A 23,458-nucleotide genomic window follows, 5' to 3' on the forward strand; every position below is an offset into this window, starting at 1 on the left:
TTCATGTGTTTTTTGGCTGCATAAATGTCTTCTTTTGAGAAGTGTCTGTTCATGTCCTCTGCCCACTTTTTGATGGGGTTGTTTGTTTTTTTCTTGTAAATTTGTTTGAGTTCATTGTAGATTCTGGATATTAGCCCTTTGTCAGATGAGTAGGTTGCAAAAATTTTCTCCCATTCTGTAGGTTGCCTGTTCACTCTGATGATAGTTTCTTTTGCTGTGCAGAAGCTCTTTAGTTTAATGAGATCCCATTTGTCGATTTTGGCTTTTGTTGCCATTGCTTTTGGTGTTTTAGACATGAAGTCCTTGCCCACACCTATGTCCTGAATGGTATTGCCTAGGTTTTCTTGTAGGATTTTAATGGTTTTAGGTCTAACATATTTTTTTTTTTTTTTTGACGGAGTCTTGCTCTGTCACTGAGGCTGGAGTGCAGTGGCGCAATGTCGGCTCACTGCAAGCTCCGCCTCCTGGATTCACACCATTCTCCTGCCTCAGCCGCCTGAGTAGCTGGGCCTACAGGCACCCGCCACCACGCCCGGCTAATTTTTTGTATTTTTAGTAGTGACGGGGTTTCACCGTGTTAGCCAGGATGGTCTCAATCTCCTGACCTCGTGATCCACCTGCCTCGGCCTCCCATAGTGCTGGGATTACAGGCGTGAGCCACCATGCCCAGCCTGTTTAGGTGTTTTAAATTTCTCATAGCAATATTTTATAGTTTTCAGTATTCAAATCTTGCATTTCTTTTGTTAAATTGATTTTATTTCTAAATATATTATCCTTTTTGATGCATGGTCAGTGGGATTGCTTCCTTAATTTCATTTTCAGATTGCTCATTGCTAATATATGAAAATACAATTGATTATTGTGTTTTTGTTTTGGGTTTTTTTGTTTGTTTGTTTGCTTTTTTTGTTTTTTTTTGGCTGGTTTTTTTTTTTTTGGAGACAGAGTTTCACTCTTGTCTCACAAACATGGCTCATGCAACTAGAAAAAATAGCTCAATCCTCCCACCTTAACTACTAATACCTACCACACACAGCTGATATTTTAATTTTTTTGTAGAGATGGGTCTTGCTTTGTTGTCCGAACTGGTCTTAAACTCCTGACCTCAAGTGATCCTCCTACTCAGTCTCCCAAAGTGCCAAGGTTACAGGCTTGAGCCACTGCATCTGGCCAATATTTGTATTTTGGTCTTATATCCTGCAACCCTGAAACTCGTCTACTTGCTCTGATGGGTTTTTTTTGTGGATTCTGTGGGATTTTTTGTATATGAGATCATGTTATTTGCAAACAGAGATAGTTTTCTTCCCTTCTATTCTGAATGTTTTTATTTTTCTTTCCTAATTGCCCTGGCTAGAACCCCTAGTGTAATGTTGAGATAGAGAGAACGGACATCCTCATCTTATTCTTAACCTTAGAAGGAAAGCTTTTAGTCTTTTACCGCTAAGTATACTGTTAGCTGTGAGTATTTTATAGAGACCCTTTATCAGATTGAGAACTTTCCTTTTATATCTCGTTTGTTGAGTGTTTTTATCATGAAATGTTGTTAGATTTTGTCAAATGCTTTTTCTCCATCAATTGAAATACTTACGTGGCTTCTGTCCTTTATTCCTTTAATGCAATGTATAGAACTGTTTGATTTTCATATTTGAACAAGCTTGCGTTCCTGGGATAAACCCCACTTATTCGTGGTGTATAATCCTTTATATACCACTGGATTTGGTTTACTAGTGTTTTGTAGAGGATTGTTTGTGTCTCTATTCATAAGAGATATTGGTCTGTAGTTTTCTTTTCCTGTGAGGTCTTTGGTTTCAGTATCAGGTAATATTGGCCTCACAGAATTAGGAACTGTTTTCTTCTAATTTCAGGGAGAGTTTATTGTGAAGTGTTCACAATACACATTTTTTTTTTTTTTTTTGAGACAGAGTTTCCCTCTTGTTGCCCAGGCTGGAGTGCAATAGCATGATCTTGGCTCACTGCAAACTCCGCCTCCCGGGTTCAAGAGATTCTCCTGCCTCAGCCTCCCTAGTAGCTGGGATTACAGGCACGTGCCACCATGCCTGGCTAATTTTTTTTTTTTTGTAGAGACAGGGTTTTACCATGTTGGTCAGGCTTGTCTCTAACTCCTGACCTCAAGTGATCCACCCTCCTCGGCCTCCCAAAGTGCTGGGATTACAGGCGTGAGCTACCGCCCCCGACCCACGATACACTTTTTTTTTCCTGTCACCCAGGCTGGAGTGCAGTGGCACGATCTCCGCTTACTGCACCCTCCCCATCCCTGGTTCAAGCGGTTCTCCTGCCTCAGCCACACGAGTAGCTGGGATTACAGGCACGCACCATCATGCCTGGCTAATTTTTTTTTTTTTTTAATGTAGAGATGGGGTTTTACCATTTTGGCCAGCTGGTCTGAAACTCCTGACCTCAAGTGATCTGTCCACCTTGGCCTCCCGAATGCTGGGATTATGGGTATGAGCCACCACACCCAGCCACAATACGCTTTCTATCAAGAAAAAATATATCTGCCTGCTTCAAATACCCAGGTGACCACTCAGCACCTTGTACCTTGCCTTTGGGATAGGTATTGACTAAATTTCAGACCCTGTGGTCCTGACAGGCTTTTCCCAGCTCCATCCCATTGGGGCTGAGAAATTACCAGAACCCTTTTATAAGTACTAATCCCAGTAGTTTTCAGTGTAATGTTGGTTTTGTTTGTCATCCCCTGCTGTGTTGTAAGAGCCTTTCTCGGGAAACCATATTAAAGGAATGTTTTACAGGTGGCTTTGGAGACAGGGATAACATTCAAAGATCATCTTTAAAATGTTATTTTGGTAGGTTTTTACTTTATTAAAGTGTGCAGAGCACAATTGCAAATTCCTTTGGTTTCTTCTTACATTTTCAACATTAGAAACAGCTGTTTTAAGATTGTATTTTCCTGGGGGGCATCGTGTAGCAACATCTCATTGATTCCTTTGTCATCCTTCTGGGTCCATACCTCAGAACCACACAAGTTCATCACTCCAGGCCACAGTGAAAGCAAGAGGCATGGTCTTCAGGCCACCTCTGGGCATCATTCTGAACCCCCTTGTGATCCAGCCCACTTCTCGCCCACAGGTAACACGTACACAGACCTCTCGGCCGGAATCTCCAGGGATGACCAGCCCCTCCCCACGCATCCAGATAATCTCCACTGACTCTGCTGTAGCCTCACCTCAGCGCATTCAGGTACCTGCAACCTGCCAATGGCAACCCTGCCTTTCCAGAACTCTTTCCAAAAACAAACCTTCCTAAGGGTTTCACTAAGGAGTTCTGCCTTTTGGGCATCAAATATAGTACAACTTCATCGATTCTTTAAAAAAAAATAAAAAATGCTTACATTTATTTAATCAACTTCCATTTAAAGCAAAAGCCTGAACTGTTGTTTCAAACTGTTGAGATGAAGTACCATTTTATTACTTATTTGCTTCCAAATTGAGAGGCAGTATTTCTTAGTACTGTAATTAAGAGCAAGGGCCCCTACTTGAAGTCAAATCCAGTGCCCCACTTAGCTTTTTTGACCTTGGTCAATTAACTTTTTAATGCCTCACTTTCTTCATTTGGAAAATATACATAATAGTAGTATTTGCCTTGCAAAGTTATTATGAAGAATCAAAGGGATATTGCTTATAAAGTGCTTAGAATGGTGCCTGGCACATAATAATGTTCAGTATTTACTAATTATATAATAACTTATTACTAATATTGTTATTAACTAATCGATATTCACTTATGGGAAGTTGTCTTCCCTAGGGCTCTGAACCTGCCTCTGGCCCACTGAGTGTTTTCACCTCTTTGAACAAAGAGAAGGTAGGTGTATCAAGCTTGTAGGCAAAAAGCTGGGAGGAAGGGATAATATATTGATGACAGAGATTTATTGTTATCTCAACAAGCTGAATCAAAAAGCCAAATATAACTGTTGATTTCTCTGTTTTTCTCCTTGCAGTTTTATCAGTTTTTTTGCCTCACTTTGATGCTCTGTTGTTAGTTGCACATATGTTTTACATTGTTATGTCTTTTTGGAGAATTAACTCCTTTCTTGATCTTAGCCAAAAGGTCGAGAAGCGATGGAGAATTAACCCCTTGTTTGCTTGCTTGCTTTTTATTTATTTTTGAGACAGAGTCTTGCTATGTTGCCCAGGCTGGTCTTGAACTCCTGACCTCAAGTGATACTCCTGCGTCAGCTTCCCAAAGTACTGGGATTACAGGCATGAGCCACCATGCCCAGCCACCCCTTTCTTATTATGTACCACTTCCCTTTATGTTTATTTTCCTTGTTCTGAAATTTGCTTTGTCTGAAATTACTATAGTTACTCCAGCTTTCTTTTTATTAGTGTTAGTTGCTAGCATGGTATAACTTTCTCTATGTTTTGACATTTTTTTCTTTTTTTTTTGAGACAGGGTCTTGCTCTGTCACCAGGCTGGAGTGCAATGGCGTGAACACAGCTCACTGCAGCCTCTACCTTACAGGCTCAAGCCATCCTCCTATCTACACCTCCCAAGTAGCTGGGACTACAGGCGCATACCACCATGCCTGGATACACACACACATAATGCTTTTTTTTTTTTTAAATAGGGATGGGGTTTCACCATGTTGCCAAGGCGGGTCTCAAACTCCTGAGCTCAAGCAATCCACCTGCCTCAGCCTCCCAAAGTGCTGGGACTACAGGTGTGAGCCACCATGCCTGGCCAACTTTTTTTTTTTTTTAGGAGAATCTTGCTCTGTTGCCCAGGCTGGAGTGCCTTTACTATTCACAGACAGGATCATAGGGCACTACAACCTCAAACTCCTGAGCCCAAGCTATCCTTCTACCTCAGCCTCCCAAGTAGTTGGGACTACAAATGTGCACCACTGTCAGCTTCTCCATCCCTTTATTTTGCATCTGTCTGTGTCTTTATTTATAAATTGGGTCTCCTGTAGGCAATATGTATTGGGGTCTTGATTTTTTCCCATTTTTTTCCTACTTCCTGTATAATTTCATAAGGGTCTTGTTTTTTTACCCAGCTGAGAATCTGTCTTTTCATTGGTGGATGTGGATCAATTCATATTTAAAGTGATTGTTGATATATTTGGATTAATATCCTCCATTTAGGCTGGGTACAGTGGCTCACACTTGTAATCCCAGCACTTAGGAAGGCTGAAGAAGGCTTATCACTTGAGCCCAGGAGTTCGAGACCAGCCTGGGCAACAAAGTGAGACTGTATCTTTACAAAAAAACTAAAAAATTAGCCAGACATGCCATTCCTGTAGTCCTAGCTACTTGGGAGGCTTTGGTGTGAGGATTGCTTGAGCCCAGGAGGTTGAGGCTGCAGTGAGCTGTGATCATGCCACTGCACTCCAGCCTGGGCCACAGAGGGAGACCCTGTCTCAAAAAAATAAAATAGTAACTCAAAACTATTCATATGAGCTAAAATTTATACTTAAGTAAAAGATTTATTTACCGTTTTGCAAAGGTCAGGATTTATTTACCTTTTTGCAAACCTTTTTTAAAGCAGGTTATTTTTACCCTTTTTATTTTTAGTCAATAATCTTTGCTATTATCTTTTGGTATGCTCTAATATACCCTGATTTATCTTATAAACTTTACATATATTCTATATGTAAATTCTATATATATTATAGGAAATTGTGTATATGTAGGTATGTGAGTGGATGGGTGGGTATGTGTGTGTGTATATAAATAGTATAGGAAATCTGAAGAGCTGGTTTTGGGTCGGGGGACAAACCCTTGAAGGGATTCTCATTGTACTCAGAAAGAAATCCAAACTCGCAGCAGGGCTGTCGCACCTCCCTCTCTAGGTTCCTGGGCCATGCTGGTTGTCCATGGACCTGATAGCAGTTCCCAAGAGATTGTTCCTCCCAGGGCTTTCCATATACCAGAACGTTTCTCTTTGCTGGGAACACTAAACATTTAACTGGCTGCTGTCTCCTCAGCCTTGAATCTTTTTTTTTTTTTTTTTTTTTTTTTTGAGACGGAGTCTCGCTGTGTCGCCCAGGCTGGAGTGCAGTGGCACAATCTCGGCTCACTGCAAGCTCCACCTCCCGGGTTCACGCCATCTCCTGCCTCAGCCTCTCCGAGTAGCTGGGACTACAAGCGCCCGCCACCACGCCCAGCTAATTTTTTGTATTTTTTAGTAGAGACGGGGTTTCACCGTGGTCTCGATCTCCTGACCTTGTGATCCGCCCGCCTCGGCCTCCCAAAGTGCTGGGATTACAAGCGTGAGCCACTGCGCCCGGCCCTTTTTTTTTTTTTTTTTTTTAAAGGCATTTCCCTCTTGTCACCCAGGCTGGAGTACAGTGGCACAGTGTTGGCTCACTGCAACTTCTGCATCCCAGGTTCAAGCGATTCTTCTGCCTCAGCCTCCCAAGTAGCTGGGATTACAGACATGCGCCACCACACCTGGCTAATTTTGTATTTTTAGTAGAGACAGAGTTTCACCATGTTGGCCAGGCTGGTCTCGAACTCCTGACCTCAGCTGATCCGCCTGCCTCGGCCTCCTAAAGTGCTGGGATTACAGGCGCGAGCCTCTTTTAATGTCACCTTGTCAGAGGGGTTTCCTGACCTTTTTTTTTTTTTTTTTTTTTGAGGTGGATCCGTGTCGCAGGCTGGACTGCCTCCCGGGTTCATGCCATTCTCCTGCCTCAGCCTCCCGAGTAGCTGCGACTACAGGTGCTTGCCACCACACCCGGCTAATTTTTTGTATTTTTAGTAGAGACGGGGTTTCACCATGTTAGATAGGATGGTCTCGATCTCCTGACCTCGTGATCCGCCTGCCTCGGCCTCCCAAAATTCTGGGATTACAGGCGTGAGCCACCGTGCCCAGCCCCCTGACCTCTCTTTCTAAAGTTAAGTACTTTTGTTATTCAGGGTTACCCCAACCTGATCTTTTCCCTCATAACATGTACCATAAATTAAAATTGTTTACTGACTGGTTTGTTTCCTTGTGTATTGCCAGTCTCTTCCACTGAACTAAAAGTTTCATGAGGGCAGGAGCCATCTTCATATGCCACTGTCTAACACACTGTCTGACAGAGTAGACCCTCAGTAAATATTTGAGGAATAAATGAAAGAATGAGTAAGCCATGGTAAAAAGTCTTGACTTCTTCATCAGGAGCGATTTGATAAGATGAAAAGGATAAGACAAGACTGAGAAAAGGAGTATGTGAGAGCTTAGAGGGAAGAAATACTTTACCAAGGTCCTGTCATGTTCTGGGCAGTGTACCAAGCAGTTTCACACACATCACATCATTTCACTTTCCTAGTCATCCTTTTTCATAGATATATAAATGGAGCTCAAGGGCTTATGTAACTGCTCCAAGTTGACACAGCTGGGAAGTAGTAGAGCAAGCATTCCTATTCATGTCTGTAGCCACCAAGTCCTGTCACAGGTGTTTACAGTGAAAGAGGTGGCAAGGTGATGACAGGGATAAAATGGAGAGGCTACCTCATCTAAAGAGGTAGCCAACCCACACGCAGCACCAGCCACCTGGCACCATGGGGAGAACTTGAGCCCAGGATGACCTGAGCTTCCAGTTTGTCAAGAGAACTATAAATTTTATTCTGATTATGGGAAATACTCAATTTTTAGATGTTAGCAGTTTTTTTTTTTGTTTTTGTTTTTTAAATTAGGGGGCTGAGCGCAGTGGCTCACACCTGTAATCCCAGCACTTTGGAGGCCGATGTAGGTGGATCGCTTGAGCTCAGGAGTTCAAGACCAGCCTGGGCAACCTAGTGAGACATCATCTCTACAAAAAATACAAGAATTAGCCAGGCTTGCTGGCACGAGCCTGTAGTCCCAGTTACTCGGGAGACTGAGATGGGAGGATCACTTGAGGCTGAGAGGTGGAGGCTGTAAAGAGCCAACATCGTGCTACTGCACTCCAGCCTGGGTGACAGAATAAGACCTGGTCTCAAGAAAAAAAAAAGTTTGGGTAGTCAAACAAGTTATCCAGTGGCTGGTTTTTGCCTGCAGGCCATTCATTGGCAGGCTCTTCTTTGCAACAGAGATGTTGAGCTGGCTGGAACAGAGTGGGTAACATTGGGGAGAATGGTGGTGTATAAGATCATTCCAGGGTCCTTTGGGATTAGAACTAGAGAGGACCTTAGCTTAGCAGAGTAAAGTCAGTTCTGCTATAATGTGACGTGTGTTCCTGAAAATTCCCACACTTTGCCAAATTGTGCAATGAAAACCACAGGACTGACTGGAAAAAATGAAATTAGTGACACAATACTCAAAAACTTTATCAGTAACGTATTAAAAAACAGATAGTGAATCTAATAAAACCTGCAAGTGGTTAAAATACATAGTGACTATAATAAATACGGTACTTGGTTGGGCGCAGTGGCTCATGCCTATAATCCCAGCACTTTGGGAGGCTGAGGTGGACGGATCACCTGAGGTCAGGAGTTTGAGACCAGCCTGACCAACATGGAGAAATCCCATCTCTACTAAAAATACAAAAAATTAGCTGGGCATGGTGACGCATGCCTGTAATCCCAGCTACTCGGGAGGCTGAGGCAGGAGAATCACTTGAACCTGGGAGGCGGAGGTTGTGGTGAGCCAAGATCGTGCCATTGCACTCCAGCCTGGGCAACAAGAGCGAAACTCCATCTCAAAAATAAATAAGTAAATACGGCACTTTACCTAGAAAAAGCCTTGTAGTTTCTTTGTGGAGGTAGGTGTAGGGAGGATTGCGTCTCATGAGTTACTGTGAGTGGTGGACATGGGGTGACCTGAAATCACCAGATGGATTGAATGTGACTCATACCATGTGCACTGAGTATCCCTGCATGGATCACTTCACCTCAGTGTCGTTTTCTGTTTACCTAGTGTTATTCATGGAAGAAACCACGCATAAACACAAAATTTGCATTATACTCAAATTATTTACTAACATATCAATCATGTTAAAACAAATTCATCTTTTCACAACAAGCATTATAGCAGCTCTGACTGTATAGGTAGGCTATTGAGGGCCTTAAAAATCACAGAAAACAACACATATCTTCTTACGTTACTCCCTTCCCCCCAATTTGTTATAGTTTACAGACAGGAATTTAAGAACTTTTGTTCCAAGTAAAGAAATTAAATAAAATTTGCCTCTTGTATTAGTTTCCCAGGGCTGTCACAATAAATTACCACAAATTTGGTGGCTTAAAACAATAGAAATTTATTTTCCCAACCTTCTGGTGGCCAGAAGTCTGAAATCAAGGTGTCAGCAGGGCCATGCTCTCTTAAGGTTCTAGGAGAGTGTCCTTCCTTGCCTCCTCCTACCTTCTGGTGGGTGCCACCAGTCCTTGGCATTCCTCACTTGCTTGCAGCTGCATCACTCCAGTCTCTGCTTCCATTGCCACATGGTCTTCTTATAAGGACACTAGTCATTGAATTAGGGCCCACCCTAATGCAGTATTACCTCATCTTATCCTAATTACATTTGCAAAGGCCCTACTTCCAAGTAAGGTACATTAATAGATACTGGGAATTATGGCTGGAATGTATCTTTTCAGGGGGCACAGTTCTATGCACAATACCTCTCCTCCACAGCCAACTTAAGTTTTAATGAGCTTGGATATATCCTTGCAATTTGATGTTTCCTCTAGGTGATTAAATAGGAATCTGTGTTTGTTAACAAGGTCTTGCCTAATGGTCACCCTTGTGTTCCAATAGGGTATTTGGGAGATTTTTCTTTCTGCCTGCATTTTTAGTTTTTTCATGGGCGTGATCTCTCTAAGTAGAGGATACAGATGTCTTAGGAGGGTGAAGATAAAACCCCAAAATTATAAGTAATTCATTGAATTTTTATGAGCGTGAGTCTTTGAGAAAAAAAGAAACGAATAATCTAGCCAGGTGCATTGGTTCTCACCTGTAAACTCCTTGGGAGGCAAAGGCACGAGGATCACTTGAACCCAGATGTTCAAGACCAGCTTGGGCAAAATAGTGAGACCCCATCTCTAGAGAAAAAAAAAAATTGCCAGGCATGATGGTGCTTACCTGTAGTCCCACCTATTCTGGAGGCTGAGATGGGAGGATTGCTTGAGCCTAGGAGGTCGAGGCTGCAGTGAGCCAGGATCGTGCTACTGCACTCCAACGTGGGTAACAGAACAAGACCCTGTCTCGAAAAAAAAAAAAAAAAAAATTTAAGCCTTGAAGTATGTTATTTACTGCCACTAAGAGCTGCTGTCCCTGTCTGGAACCAGTAACTTCTACCTCCCAATACCATACCCTGACCTCATACTTGCCATACCTCAACCACAATGACTAGAGAAGAGCATACAAGAAATGACATGCTGGTTATCTGTGTGTGCTCTGGTACAGCATGTGTCATCTCTGAACACAAAAGGGCAAAGGAATTACTAGTGTTGCCTTGGTTTTAGTTGGTAATCGAAGACCCCTCTCAATCACATAACTATGTCATTTCTTAACAGGGAAAACAGTTTAGGAAGGAAACAAAAATTGATAGACATGAGCCGGGCTTGGTGGCTCATGCCTGAATCCTAGCACTTTGGGAGGCCAAGGCAGCAGGATCACTTGAGCCCAGGAATTTGAGGCCACCCTGGGCAACAAAATGATACTCCATCTCTACAAAAAATTTTTCTAAAAAATTAGCTGGGTGTGGTGGTATGCGCCTGTGGTCTCAGCTACACAGAAGGCCGAAGCAGAAGGATTGCTTGGGCCCAGGAGGTTGAGACTGCGGTGAGCCATGCTCATGCCAGCCTGGGTGACAAAGCGAGACTCTTGTCTCAAAAAAAAAAAAAAAAAAAAAAGAATGGATAGACATTTGACTCACAGAGCTCAGGTTATGAGGGCTTCCAAAGGCCATCTTGTTTATCTAAGGCAAGAATCCTTTCTGTGGCAGCTGAGAGATGTGTCAACCAGCCTGTGTCTGCAATCTTTCAGTTGAGCCATGGGTAGGAAAGTTTTTTTTTAAGATAATTCTTTTCACAAGGTTTTCTGTCTCATGTTTTATGTTTCTGGGGGACTCTGGGCATGTCACAGATTGTAACGATGAAAGTTCTTCCTTTCATTCCTTCCAAATCCATTCTCCTTGAGCCTTAAACATCTTTTGCCCCTTTAGTTGGAGATGATGATATACTGGGGTTTGTCCCATGATTAGCTGAGGATTCATTCTTGGATCTGTCATCCTATTCTGCTGCCTCTCTGGTCTTGCACTTGGCTGTGCCCTGTGGCACACTTTGCCACATTTTTGCAGTTTCCTCTTGTGTTTGATTCAAGTCTTTGCTCAGTGTCACATACTCAGTGATGTCTTTCCTCCTAAAGTTGCATCCCTGTCTCCTTCCCAATGTCATGCTTTCTCTGTTTATTCTGCTTTTTGTTTTCTCCAGGGCATTTACACTGACTGATATTATTTATTCAGAGTTCACGGTCTGTTTCCCCCAATAGAAATTTAGTTCCATGATGGTGGGACCTTTTTTTGTTCACGTCCCTATTCGTAGTACCCAGAACAGTGTTTGACTCGTAGTGGGTGCTCAGTAAACATTTAAGTGATTGAATCTTTTCTTGCCTATGTCATCTTATTTTGAGCCAGCCAACATTGTCTTATTTTCCGTATTGCAGTTAGCCAAGCTGTTGTGTTAGACTGTGTGAGTTTGTTATCTCAACCTTGAAGTTCCATTTCTTTTTTTTTTTTGGAGATGAAGTTTCCCTTTTGTCACTCAGGCGGGAGTGCAGTGGCACGATCTCAGCTCACTGCAGACTCCGCCTCCTGAGTTCAAGCGATTCTCGTGTCTCAGCCTTCCAAGTAGCTGGGACTACAGGCGCCCACCACCACGCCAGCTAATTTTTGTATTTTTAGTAGAGACAGGGTTTCGCCATGTTGACCAGGCTGGTCCTGAACTCCTGACTTCAGGTGATCCTCCCACCTTGGCCTCCCAAAGTGTTGGGATTACAGGCGTGAGCCACTGCACCCAGCTGGAGTTCCATTTCAAAAGTCTGTCAAGAGGTGGTGCAGATGCTAGACCTGCCCATAAATGTACTGTGCTGTAGGAAACTGAGTTCCAGCCAGAGACATAGCACGTTTCCCCTCACCCAACACAGCAGCAGCAGCAGCTCAAGAGTCTTCTTTGCAGTAAGGGTCTGCTGGTGCCTGGAGGGAGAGGTGGCAGTGCTGCTAGCCAGGAACATCTGGCCTAGGAGAGAGGCAGGACGGGGATTAGAACAACTTCAAAGAACTTCATGAGCAAGAATAAGAGAGTTCATTCTTGTCATAGCAACTGTTTTTGTTGTGACTGATGCAATTAGACAAGGACTGTGTGAAGAAGTGGAATCTTGACAGCGAGACTCCTGAAGAGTGGGAACTCCCAGAGGAATAAGGGTCAAGACTTCTCCAGAGTCAGTGCCCACTTCCTTCGGTGCATCCTATGATCTTTTATTGTCTTCTCTCTGTGCCAGGCCTTGTGCTGGCCCTGGGGATATAGCAGTGAATCAGGTGTAGTCTCTATCCTTAAAAGACCTCAGAGTCAAGAAGTGGGAGTGAAGGAGGTGGGTGGTCAATTAGTGGTGAGTTGAGTGTGTGTCAGCAAGGGTCTCCCTGTATTCTCTCAACCTAAGGCAATATTATTTACAGGACCTTTTAGAAAGAGGCCGTCTTTGAAGCAGTCATTCCCAAGTTTTTGGATTTTGTGGATCAGTAGCATTTCAAAAAGAGTTAGAATTGCCTACATTTGTTACTAGGTGAGGACAAGGACTTTTCAAAAAGTTAAACCTATTATTTATTACTGCCTTCATTTCATAAAAGAAAGGGCGTTTTAATTCTAAAAACAGGAAAGATACAGTCCTAGACTAAAATTAGCTTTATGAAAATTTGTTTCTGAAAAGCTCACTGTCGTGTTTTATTTTTCTCAGTTCACCGTGAACTGGTGAAAACGCATGTTAGACAGCATTAATTCAAGGACTGGTTTTTGGCAGTCACCACTTTGAGCACCACCTGCAAATGCATGGGTCTTGTGACACTCCATGAGAGCAGCCTCCATGTTGTGTCTTATAGATTGTCACAGACCAGCAGACAGGACAGAAGATCCAGATAGTCACCGCAGTGGACGCCTCCGGATCCCCCAAACAGCAGTTCATCCTGACCAGCCCAGATGGAGCTGGAACTGGGAAGGTGATCCTGGCTTCCCCAGAGACATCCAGCGCCAAGCAACTCATATTCACCACCTCAGACAACCTCGTCCCTGGCAGGATCCAGGTAAGGCCTTTGGACAGGTATTTGTTTCAGCACTTCTGCTATTGAACTTGTTCCTGACTTGTTCTTACGTCTGCCTTCGAGGCCAAATCCATCCCTGGAAGGTTCTTTGGAGACCTGCGAGCATGGCAGGTTGCTGCTTTGGCCAAAGTAATAAACCAGCAAACCAGTGGCAAGGCCCAGAAGACAGTCAACTATAATACTCAGGATGGAAGTAGAACCAGGAAGTCAGTGGCCACAGAAGACTGACATGAGCAAGCCAGCACTGAGGCTACTGGAGAATTGTTCTTACCTAAGGCCATCAAGTGGCAGCCCTTGATATTTTAAAGGTACCACCTAGGGCTGACTACAGCCAGGTGAGAACCGACTTGTCCAGATCATCAGGTCTGTGGCCCCAGCTTTTCATTCTGTCTTTACTTGCCACTGTGTACTACTCGCCCTGGGCCCCTCAATTCTTGTCTCTGTCTCTGCCCTGGTTCTTCCTGCTCTGTCAAGACAGGATGGGGTTGAGGACAGTCTATAGCAAGGAAAAGAGCAGACATTGAAGGAAAGCAGGGTTGTTGCTAGCATGAGTCTGGGAAGCATAGAATCTCCAAACTCAACACTTAGAGAACAGAAACTTAAGGTCAGTATCCCATGATGGCTGAGCACGGAGCATGCTTCGTCAGGGTTGTGTTTCATTTTTTTTTTTTTTTAATTTTTGATAAAATACACATAATATAAAACTTATCATCTTAACCAGCTTTAGGTATACAGTTTGGTGGCATTAAGTAGATTTACATTGTTGTACCACTATCCAGCTCTGTGTAACTCTTTTCCTCTTCCTAAGCTGAAACTCTGTACTTATTGAATAGTAAGTCTCCTCTCCCCCTTCCCCAGCCCCTGGTGACCACCATTCTACTTTCTGTTTCCATGAATTTGACTACTCTAGGTACCTCATATAAGTGAAATCAGCGTTTGTGTGACTGGCTTATTTCACCCATCCATATTGTAGCATGTGTCAGAATTCCATTCCTTTTAAAGGCTGAGTAGAATTCCACTCTGTATATAGACCACATTTTATCTCTTCATCTGTTGGTGGACATGTAGATTGCTTCCACCTTTTGGCTATTGATTTAATGCTGCTTAGAATCTCTGTTTTGGGTGGGGAGGTTCTACTATGAAGAGACTTAAGGAAGGGAAGAATTTTTTTGTCTTCTGATTGAGCTGGGATCAGAACGCCAACATGTTCAGCTTTCAGAACTGTTGTTTTAGACATCTTACGCTGCATTTACTAAATGCTGTCTCATCCTTCCTTTCCCGGAGTACATTGTGATCATCTGAAATCAGAATTCCTTCCTCCTTCTTTAGAGTACTCCTTGTCTGTGAAAGAATGGCTGTTGATTTTGTTGCATGTTTCACAAGAGATGATTCTAATTAATGATTTCTGTATGTGTTCCCACCACATATAAATCATTTTAAGGCTTATTGTTGGCTCAAGTTCAAGTACATTTTAAAATAACAGCTATTTTTCACTTTCTTATATTGATACCAGTTATAGTATTCTCCCAGATGAATTGCTGTCACCTAGAAAATCACCACAAATGAGGGGAAGATAGCAGGTTTCAAAGGTCATTTGTTCTCGTCATCTCACCACCAGCTGCCTCAGTCAGAGTCCTAGTTATTTAATTAATAAAGTTTGGTTATTTCTCTGCCAATACACCTCTTTACGTACATTCAAGTTGTTACGGGAAGAATCTTAAATATCTTCATTTTGAAGCATCTGTGTGTGATTCCCCACATGGGCCACAATTTTGGGTGGTTGTAGTAGCCAGATAGAGTAGATCAGTGGAAACCAGCGCCTGACCCTGGGAAACCACCCAGCTGATGAGCAGTCCGGATGAGTGGCAGAGCCATTCTAGGTGTCAGATTAGGTTGTCTTCTGGAATTTTCCCAGTTCTGTCCAGAGTTCTCCTGCTTAGAAACCCAACATTGAGAATTTGTAGTTAAACATTACTTTGCTTATTGATCTGGGTTTTTGTTTGCTTGTTTTTGAGATGGGGTCTCACTCTGTTGCCCAGGCTGGAGTGCAGTGGTGCAATCTCAGCTCACTACAACCTCTGCCTCCCGGGTTGAAGCAATTCTCCTCCCTCAGCCTCCAGAGTAGCTGGGGATTACAGGCGCCCGCCACCACATTTGACTAATTTTGTATTTTTAGTAGAGACAGGGTTTCACCATGTTAGCCAGGCTGGTCCTGAACTCCCGACCTCAAGTGATCCACCCGCCTCGGCCTCCCAAAGTGCTGGGATTATAGACGTGAGCCACCGTGCCCGGCAGTGATTTGATTTTTAATTGGCACCCCTGTTTGTTTCCTGGTTTCTCTCAGATTGTCACGGATTCTGCGTCTGTGGAGCGTTTACTGGGGAAGACGGACGTCCAGCGGCCCCAGGTGGTAGAGTACTGTGTGGTCTGTGGCGACAAAGCCTCTGGTATGTAGTTTCAGGTTATGCTGGCACTTATAATGGGCCAACAGCATGAAGTAACTGTTGTGAGGTGGGGTGGTAGTTTATTTAGAAAGACCATTTTATGTACGTTTGTAGGTTTCACACATGAATTCTACTTTTCTTATTGGGGTAATGATGTAAATAAGTAAGGTAGTTTGTCAGATAATTAGACATCAAAAGGAAAAGTCAAGAAATGATTTCTGTGATTTGTAAATCTTGGTTGAGTGTGTAGTATTTATGTGCTGCTAAGAAAGTACTCATTCTCTAATCTCGTTAACATTTGTACAGCACTTGGCTATTTTACAAGATGTATAATTTGTATAATCCCCCTTCATCCTAACTGTAACTATCTCTTAACATCCCCTCACTATAACCCACTATAAATAACTGCTGTAATGAAGCAGGAGGAGGCATGTGATTACAGCTAGTGTCCCAGGGTCAGGAAAGGCCCCACAGAGCAGTCGCACCTGGGAGCCTTGGTGATTGTGTACATGTTGGTTGGAGCAGGAGGAGGGCATTCCAGCAAGTGGAGCCAGGACCTAGAGTTTAAGGTGTATACCCATGGTGTCCTTGAGAGAGAGCTCATAGGCTTCTGTGATTACGATTGGGTAAAGTGAGACTGAAGAAGATGTCTGGCCCAAAAATTCAAGTGTTGGCCTGCTTGTACTGGGGATCCATAGAAGGTTAGTGAGGCACACAGGAAGGAATGGAGAAGTATTTTACAAGAACACAGTACCAGGGATGCCAGGGGCACAGGCCTGTGTTCTGTGACGGCTGCTTGGTTCCACTTTCTTCTGTGGTCACAAAATTCACAGGAACTTTGGACACTGTAGTCCTGGTTTTTGTTTGTTTTGTTTTTTAAAAAGGAGGTTGGCCCAAGCCTCTTAGGAAGACAGCCCCAGGCAAGCATCTACAGAATACAGAAGATCAGAAGCTCCAATTTCCCTTCCATGCTGGTGACACCATTTATCTGCCAATGGTGCCTGCCTCTGCTCCCACCCTTTGTCCTGGTAAACCCAACCCATCCAATCCCTTCTCTGAAGCCCTCACCTACCCCAGTAGGCAGATAGACAGTGCTGCTTGTGATTCTGATTGCCCTTTCCTACAGATTTCTCTAATCACTTGTTGCATACTCATATAATTCACTCTTTACAGGCCTGTCTTCCCCATCAGAATGTCAGACCAAAAACCATGTCTTACCATCTATCTCTGTATTCGTGTCTTCTTGCTCAGCAAGGAAAGGCACTCTACAAACTTCTGAACAAATGAGTGAAGCATGAACATAACAAAAGGGCCATAGAATCTGCTTGGCTTCCCCATTTGTCAGTCTTCTTCTGAGCTTAAAGGAAAGGCCTGGTCACAGGCTCTTGGTGCCATTGTCTCCTGATATTAGTGTCACTCAAAGGGATAGAGAACTCAAGGAAATATACTGCAAAGAAAGGAAAAACAATATTATAGAAGGCACTTTACCACAACTATTCTTAAAAGAACAAGACTGAGTTATTCCAGATGCACACTTGGAAAATGGTTTTGCATACTAGAGCTTAGAACAATGGGATTCTCTGTAGCCACCATAAATGGTAATCCTGTGAAATATATCCTCCTTGGCAATGTAGCTATGAAATTGGATTATATAAACAAGACAGAATCAGAAGAGCATGTCCATGGTCAGTCTCAGCTGGAAACAAGTGGGCATAATGTATGTGAAAGTACTTTGTGAATAAGAAAACTAAACTGAAGAAGGGGCCACTTTTTTTTCTGAGACGGGAGTCTCGCTCTGTTGCTCAGGTTGGAGTGCAGTGGTGTGATCTCGGCTCACTGAAACCTCTGCCTCCCGAGTTCAAGCGATTCTCTTGCCTCAGCCTCCTGAGTAGCTGGGACTATAGGCGTCTGCCACCGGCTAATTTTTGTATTTTTAGTAGAGACTGGGTTTCATCATATTGGCCAGGCTGGTCTTGAACTCCTAACCTTGTGATCTGCCTGCCTCGGCCTCCCAAAGTGCTGGGATTACAGGCGTGAGCCACCTTGCCTGGCCAGGGGCACTTTTTAATGTCATTGATAATTAAAAGTTGGAGATACCATGCAAACTGTACACCTGACAAAGGGTTACTACCCAGAACGTATAGGGAACTTAAACAACTCAACAGCAAAAAAAACAAGTGACCCAATTTTAAAATGGGCAAAATACCTTAATTAGACGTTTCTCAAAAGAAGACATTCAAATGGCCAAGTTATATGAAAAAATGCTCAACATCACTAATCTTCAGGGAAATGCAAATCACCACATGAGGTATCACCTCCAGTTAGGATGTCTATAATCAGGCTGGGTGCAGTGGCTCATGCCTATAATCCCAGCACTTTGTCAGGCCGAGGTGGGCAGATCACATGAGGCCGGGAGTTCAAGACCAGCCTGGCCAACATGGCAAAACCTCATCTCTACTAATTTTTGTATTTTTATAAGATATATAATTTTTGGCAAGGTGCAGTGTCTCACATCTGTAATCCCAGCACTTTGGGAGGCCAAGGCAGGTGGATCACCTGAGGTCAGGAGTTCGAGACTAGCCTGGCCAACATGGTAAAACCATCTCTACTAAAAATACAAAAATTAGCTGAGTGTGGTGGCAAGTTCCTGTAATCCCAGCTACTTGGGAGGCTCAGGCAGGAGAATTGCTTGAACCTGGGAGTCAGAGGTTGCAGTAAGCCAAGATCGCACCACTGCACTCCAGCCTGGGTGACAAAAGCAAGACTCTTGTCTTAAAAAATATATATATATACACATAAAAGATTTTATTTTTATAAAATCTTACAAAAATAAAAAAATTAGCCTAGTGTGGTGGTGCACACCTATAATTCCAGCTACTTGGGAGGCTGAGGCACAAGAATCACTTGAACCCAGGAGGTGGAGGTTGCAGCAAGCCGAAATCATGCCACTGCACTCTAGTCTGAGTGACTAAGACTCTTGTCTCAAAAAAAAAAAAAAAAAAGAAAAAATGTCTACAATTAAAAAGACGAAAAGAAGTGCTAGGGAGGATGTGGAGAAAAGGGAACACTTACACATTGTTGGTGGGATTGTAAACTAGTACAGCCACTATAGAAAACTATATGGAGGTTCTTCAAAAAATTAAAAATAGAACTACCACATGATCCAGCAATCTCAGTACTGGATCCATATCCAAAGGAAATAAAATCATTATGTTGAAGAAATATCTGCACTCCCACGCTTACTGCATGACTATTTACAATGGCCAAGATGTGGAATCAGCTTAAGTATCCAACAGCAGATGAATGGATAAAGAAAATGTGGTATGTAACACAGTGAAATACATAAAACTGAATGAAATCCTGCTGTTTGTGACAACATAGATGAACATGGAGGACATCATGTTACATGAAATAAGCCAGACACAGAAAGACAAGTACGATCTCACTCATGTGGAATCCTTAAAAAAAAAAAATCGATATCATAGAAACAGAGAGTAGAATAATGGCACCAAGACTGGGGAGGGGAAAAGTGAGAGATAGTTGGGAAAGACTGACTAACTGGTACAAAGTTACAGTTAAGTAGTAGGAACAAGTTCTGGTCTATTGCACTGTAGCCATAGCTAACAATAAGGTATTACATATTATAAAATACCTAGAAGAAAGGCTTTTGAATGTCCTTATTACAAAGAAATGATAAATGCGTAAGGTGATGGTCACTCTACCTGATTTGATCATTATACAACATGTGGATATATTGAAATATCAAATTATACCTCATAAATATGGACATGGACAATTACAATGTATCAAAAATAAAAAGAGACACCAAAGTAAAACAAGATTAGAAAAATGAACTGTGTTTAATAAATGCATTCCTAGAACTGTGTTTCTAGAAGCTCTGAGTAGCTAGCCCAGGTGGAGCCATATGGTAATCCTCTTTTGCTGTGGGCTTCGGCAGTCACAGTCCCCATGCTTCTCCCTGTGACTATCCCACTTCCCCAGGGGAGGTTTAGGGCCCAGGACATGAATCAGAGAGAGAGGGGCTAAATGCAGGAGTGAGACCCTCTGTGCCAAAGCCACACATGCACGTGTCTGCTATGTGCCACTCGTGGCAGGACGGGACCTGAGCCGCATCACAAGCCCAGATCTCCAGGAATAGGACCCAGGTGTGTTCAAGTGGACAGTAGAGTTCAGCCGTCACCTGTGAGCTCCTACTGTATGTTAGACCATTTGTATACTAAGAGCACTAAGGTCATGCCATCTGCCAGGTGTCATATAACCCGTCTGAGCTTCAGTATTTCCATCATGAACTCATAAGGCTACTTGAAAGATTGTAGAGAAATTACGTGAAGGGTGTGGCCAGTATGCTTAATGCTCAGGCCACATGGCTGTTGGCACCTAACAGTGTACGCACCCATCACTTGCACAGGAACTGACAGATCACCTCTTTGGTGAATCCACAAATACAGTCACAAAATATTTGTGTATTCTTTCTCCTGTTTCAGGCCGTCACTATGGGGCTGTCAGTTGTGAAGGTTGCAAAGGTTTCTTCAAAAGGAGTGTGAGGAAAAATTTGACCTACAGCTGCCGGAGCAACCAAGACTGCATCATCAATAAACATCACCGGAACCGCTGTCAGTTTTGCCGGCTGAAAAAATGCTTAGAGATGGGCATGAAAATGGAATGTGAGTAACAATATTTAAAAACCACATGAGTTAATGTGGAGGGAGAGAGTAAACAAGAGTCTATTAAATAAGGTTTCTATATCTGGCCTTAAAATACTTTAAGAAAAAAATATGCACTCAGGCTTCATTTTGGTTTACCTCATGGGTCAGCTAGGTGATTGAGAGCCAACGCTGCGGGAGTTGGTCTCCTCCTGCTGTGTGTGTGGAAAGCCTTAATGCAGATGCATCAGGAGGCAGCTTAGTGGAGTGGGTTGAACACAGGCTTTGGAGGAAAGCTGATACCAAATCTACCTCCAGGTGTGCCACTAAGAGAGAGCTATGACGCCTGAGGACACACGTAGCCTCTCAGCCACAGGGTCCTCATCTGTGATCTACTTAATCACCTTACTTATATATTGCTCCTGAGGATTACATAAGCCTACTCCCTGTCTTCTTAGCCCCTCTACTTTCTTTGGGATAAGGTCCTTTGCCAAGCCTCTGTGTAGCTGGGGTTCTAAAGAGAAAGCTATTGCTCCTGGATGTGTGGGGCAGCCAGGGAAAGTCTCAGGCCCCTCCTTTCCACTCCTATAGACAGAATTTTGGGGGTTTTCAGGGACCAATCAGCATGGAGGTCACTTCCCTAGCTAGTGATGAAAACATGAAGACCAGGACCCAAGATGGGCAGCACAAAGAAATCCAAGGAGAGTGGAGTTAGGCTTAAACCACAGTAGGAAAATGGAGCTTAGCAGAGCAAGGCATGCAACTCAGCCTGACAAGGCTGGTGGCCGAGGACCCAGGACTGCAGGCTTCCGCTGAGTATGCTGCATTGTTCTGTCATCTTTTGCATAGTTTTCTAGAAACTCTGAAAACCAATATATTTCAGTATTGATGTTGACATTTCTGGGAACGGGAATCCACAAAATTCACTGGAGAATAAATGGAAATGTATTTTTTGAGAAATTAGAAATGTCAACCTAATTTCTGCCTGGTGTGATGTTTTTATTTTATCTAATGATACTGCTCTTTCCCCAAAGTGAATAAATAAATCTCTGGCTTGGTGTGGGACTGGCCCACATTGCCAAGCTGTCCTTTTTCTCAATGATGAATATTTTTACCCAGAGCAATGACTGAAATCAGTTTTCTTGTGATCACAGCTGTAGTTGCAAACACAATATTTAACTGGATAGCAGTTTGATTAGCAGCATATCTGAATGTTAGTCCCTGACCTTCATCACTTTTGTCTTTAAAAAGCTTTAATTTTCTTCAGTTGCTTCTAACATGCATATCTGCTCTTACATTAGACTGCTAAAAGGAGAGTTTGCTAGCATGATATAAAATTGACAACCATTAAACAGTTTGCAGAAGCTATTCAGACTTGAGTTGGAAATTAGAAGGGTTCCTCTACAAATTGTGGCATAGGAAATGCATTCTATTAAGGGCCCACTTGAAGGTGGGCATTTTTTGTTTGTTTGTTTTTTTGAGGCAGTCTCTCGCTCTGTCGCCCAGGTTGGAGTGCAGTGGCACTGCATCTTGGCTCACTGCAGCCTCCACCTCCCAGGTTCAAGCAATTCTCCCTGCCTCAGCCTCCCAAGTAGCTGGGATTACAGGTGCCTGCCACCACACCTGGCTAATTTTTGTATTTTTAGTAGAGGCCGGGTTTTGCCATATTGGGCAAGTGATCCACCCATCTCGGCTTCCCAAAGTGCTGGGATTACAGACGTGAGCCACCACCCCTGGCCCAAAGATGGGCATTTCTTTATCCTTGAAAGGGTCTATTTTGTTAGCAGCATGAAGTAAAAACCAGCTGGGCACGGTGGCTTATGCCTGTAATTCCAGCACTTTGGCAGGCTGCGGTGAGTGGATTGCTTGAGCCCAGGATGAGTCCAGACTGGGCAACATAATGAGGCTTCATCTCTATAAAAAATAAAATAATAACATAAAATAATAACATAAAATTAATAAAATGGCCCAGAAGGCTCATGGGTGCTTCCATAGGCCACATAGGTGCTGTGCTGCAGTTTTTTAGCAGGGAGTACCACCCATCATGAGGTCTTTTTTATGCCGCTAGATTTGACATGGCATGGTTTGGCTTTATTCCTTCTCTCTGGCCGAAAAGTCCACTGTGAAAGCTGAGCTAGATGAACCTAGCACCAGAGTCATCCTCCCTGCAGTAATGGATTTACTAAAGAAAACCCCTTACTTTACCACAAGGGGTGTGGTTTTTATTGATTTGAATTGTTTCTCTAAACACAAATATTTATGTTGTGATTTAAGCTGTACAGAGTGAACGGAAGCCCTTCGATGTGCAACGGGAGAAACCAAGCAATTGTGCTGCTTCAACTGAGAAAATCTATATCCGGAAAGATCTGAGAAGTCCCCTGATAGCCACTCCCACGTTTGTGGCAGACAAAGATGGAGCAAGGTCAGTCCCTTGTTCTCACTGCAATCAGCCTTTGAGCTGATGGAGGAGGCACAGACGTGTCCCACAACAGGCACTGTTGTGGCTTCCCACCCATCTGCCATAGCCTCCAGCGTTGTGTTGCCTAATTCTACCCCTTCTGGAGCTGCTCAGTCACACCTCTGGACAGGCCTAAGGATGCCTGATTTATGATGGGGTCAGAAATTCTCCTAGCCTTGAATTCAGATTATGTCCTGCAATTTAGGCATCATTCATACAGGAAAACAATTATTTTATAATTCAAGATTGGGGCATTTCTGCAGTACACACAAAAGGCCTAAAGTGAGATAAGGTCTCAGTGCTACAGTTAATTCGTACATTCTTTTTAATATAATCTATTGAACTTACTTTAAAAGGAACAGAAAGAGGGGAAAACAAGCAATCCAAAATATATCAGAGAGAGAGCTGGAGTTGAGGATGCCTTGCTGATTTTCTGAAAATCAAGTTAACTTTTCTTGGCAGAATGGCCACAGTCTGTAGTCGTCCTGGAAAGCCCTGGGGGATGCATCTGCATTTCATCCTGTCTCAATTTGTAAACCTGACTCTATGTACATCTCATTGCAGAAGAGATGGGTGGGGGTTCTGCTTAGTCACTAAGTGGCTGAGTACTATTCAGACAGCTTCACAAATGTGGAAGGAC

At 43.2% G+C, this 23,458-nt stretch overlaps 1 protein-coding gene across 12 annotated transcripts in view; it reads left to right on the forward strand.

The window, feature by feature from the left end:
- NR2C2 (nuclear receptor subfamily 2 group C member 2) overlaps positions 1-23,458 on the forward strand; it is a 103,241-nt gene that overhangs the window by 54,234 nt on the left and 25,549 nt on the right. For 7 of the 12 annotated variants that reach the window (XM_032149803.2, XM_058437314.1, XM_058437318.1 and 4 more), the window contains 6 exons: positions 3,106-3,216; positions 3,781-3,837; positions 13,034-13,234; positions 15,597-15,699; positions 20,202-20,381; positions 22,635-22,782. In XM_032149803.2, coding sequence (XP_032005694.2) covers positions 3,145-3,216; positions 3,781-3,837; positions 13,034-13,234; positions 15,597-15,699; positions 20,202-20,381; positions 22,635-22,782 — 761 coding nt within the window. In that variant the 5' untranslated portion in view covers positions 3,106-3,144. The remainder of the gene's footprint in view (positions 1-3,105; positions 3,217-3,780; positions 3,838-13,033; positions 13,235-15,596; positions 15,700-20,201; positions 20,382-22,634; positions 22,783-23,458) is intronic. The other 5 variants (XM_032149804.2, XM_058437315.1, XM_058437321.1 and 2 more) reach the window with 1 other exon arrangement.

Source organism: Hylobates moloch, unplaced genomic scaffold (assembly GCF_009828535.3).
Source record: "Hylobates moloch isolate HMO894 unplaced genomic scaffold, HMol_V3 SCAFFOLD_4, whole genome shotgun sequence".
NCBI lineage: Eukaryota > Metazoa > Chordata > Mammalia > Primates > Hylobatidae > Hylobates > Hylobates moloch.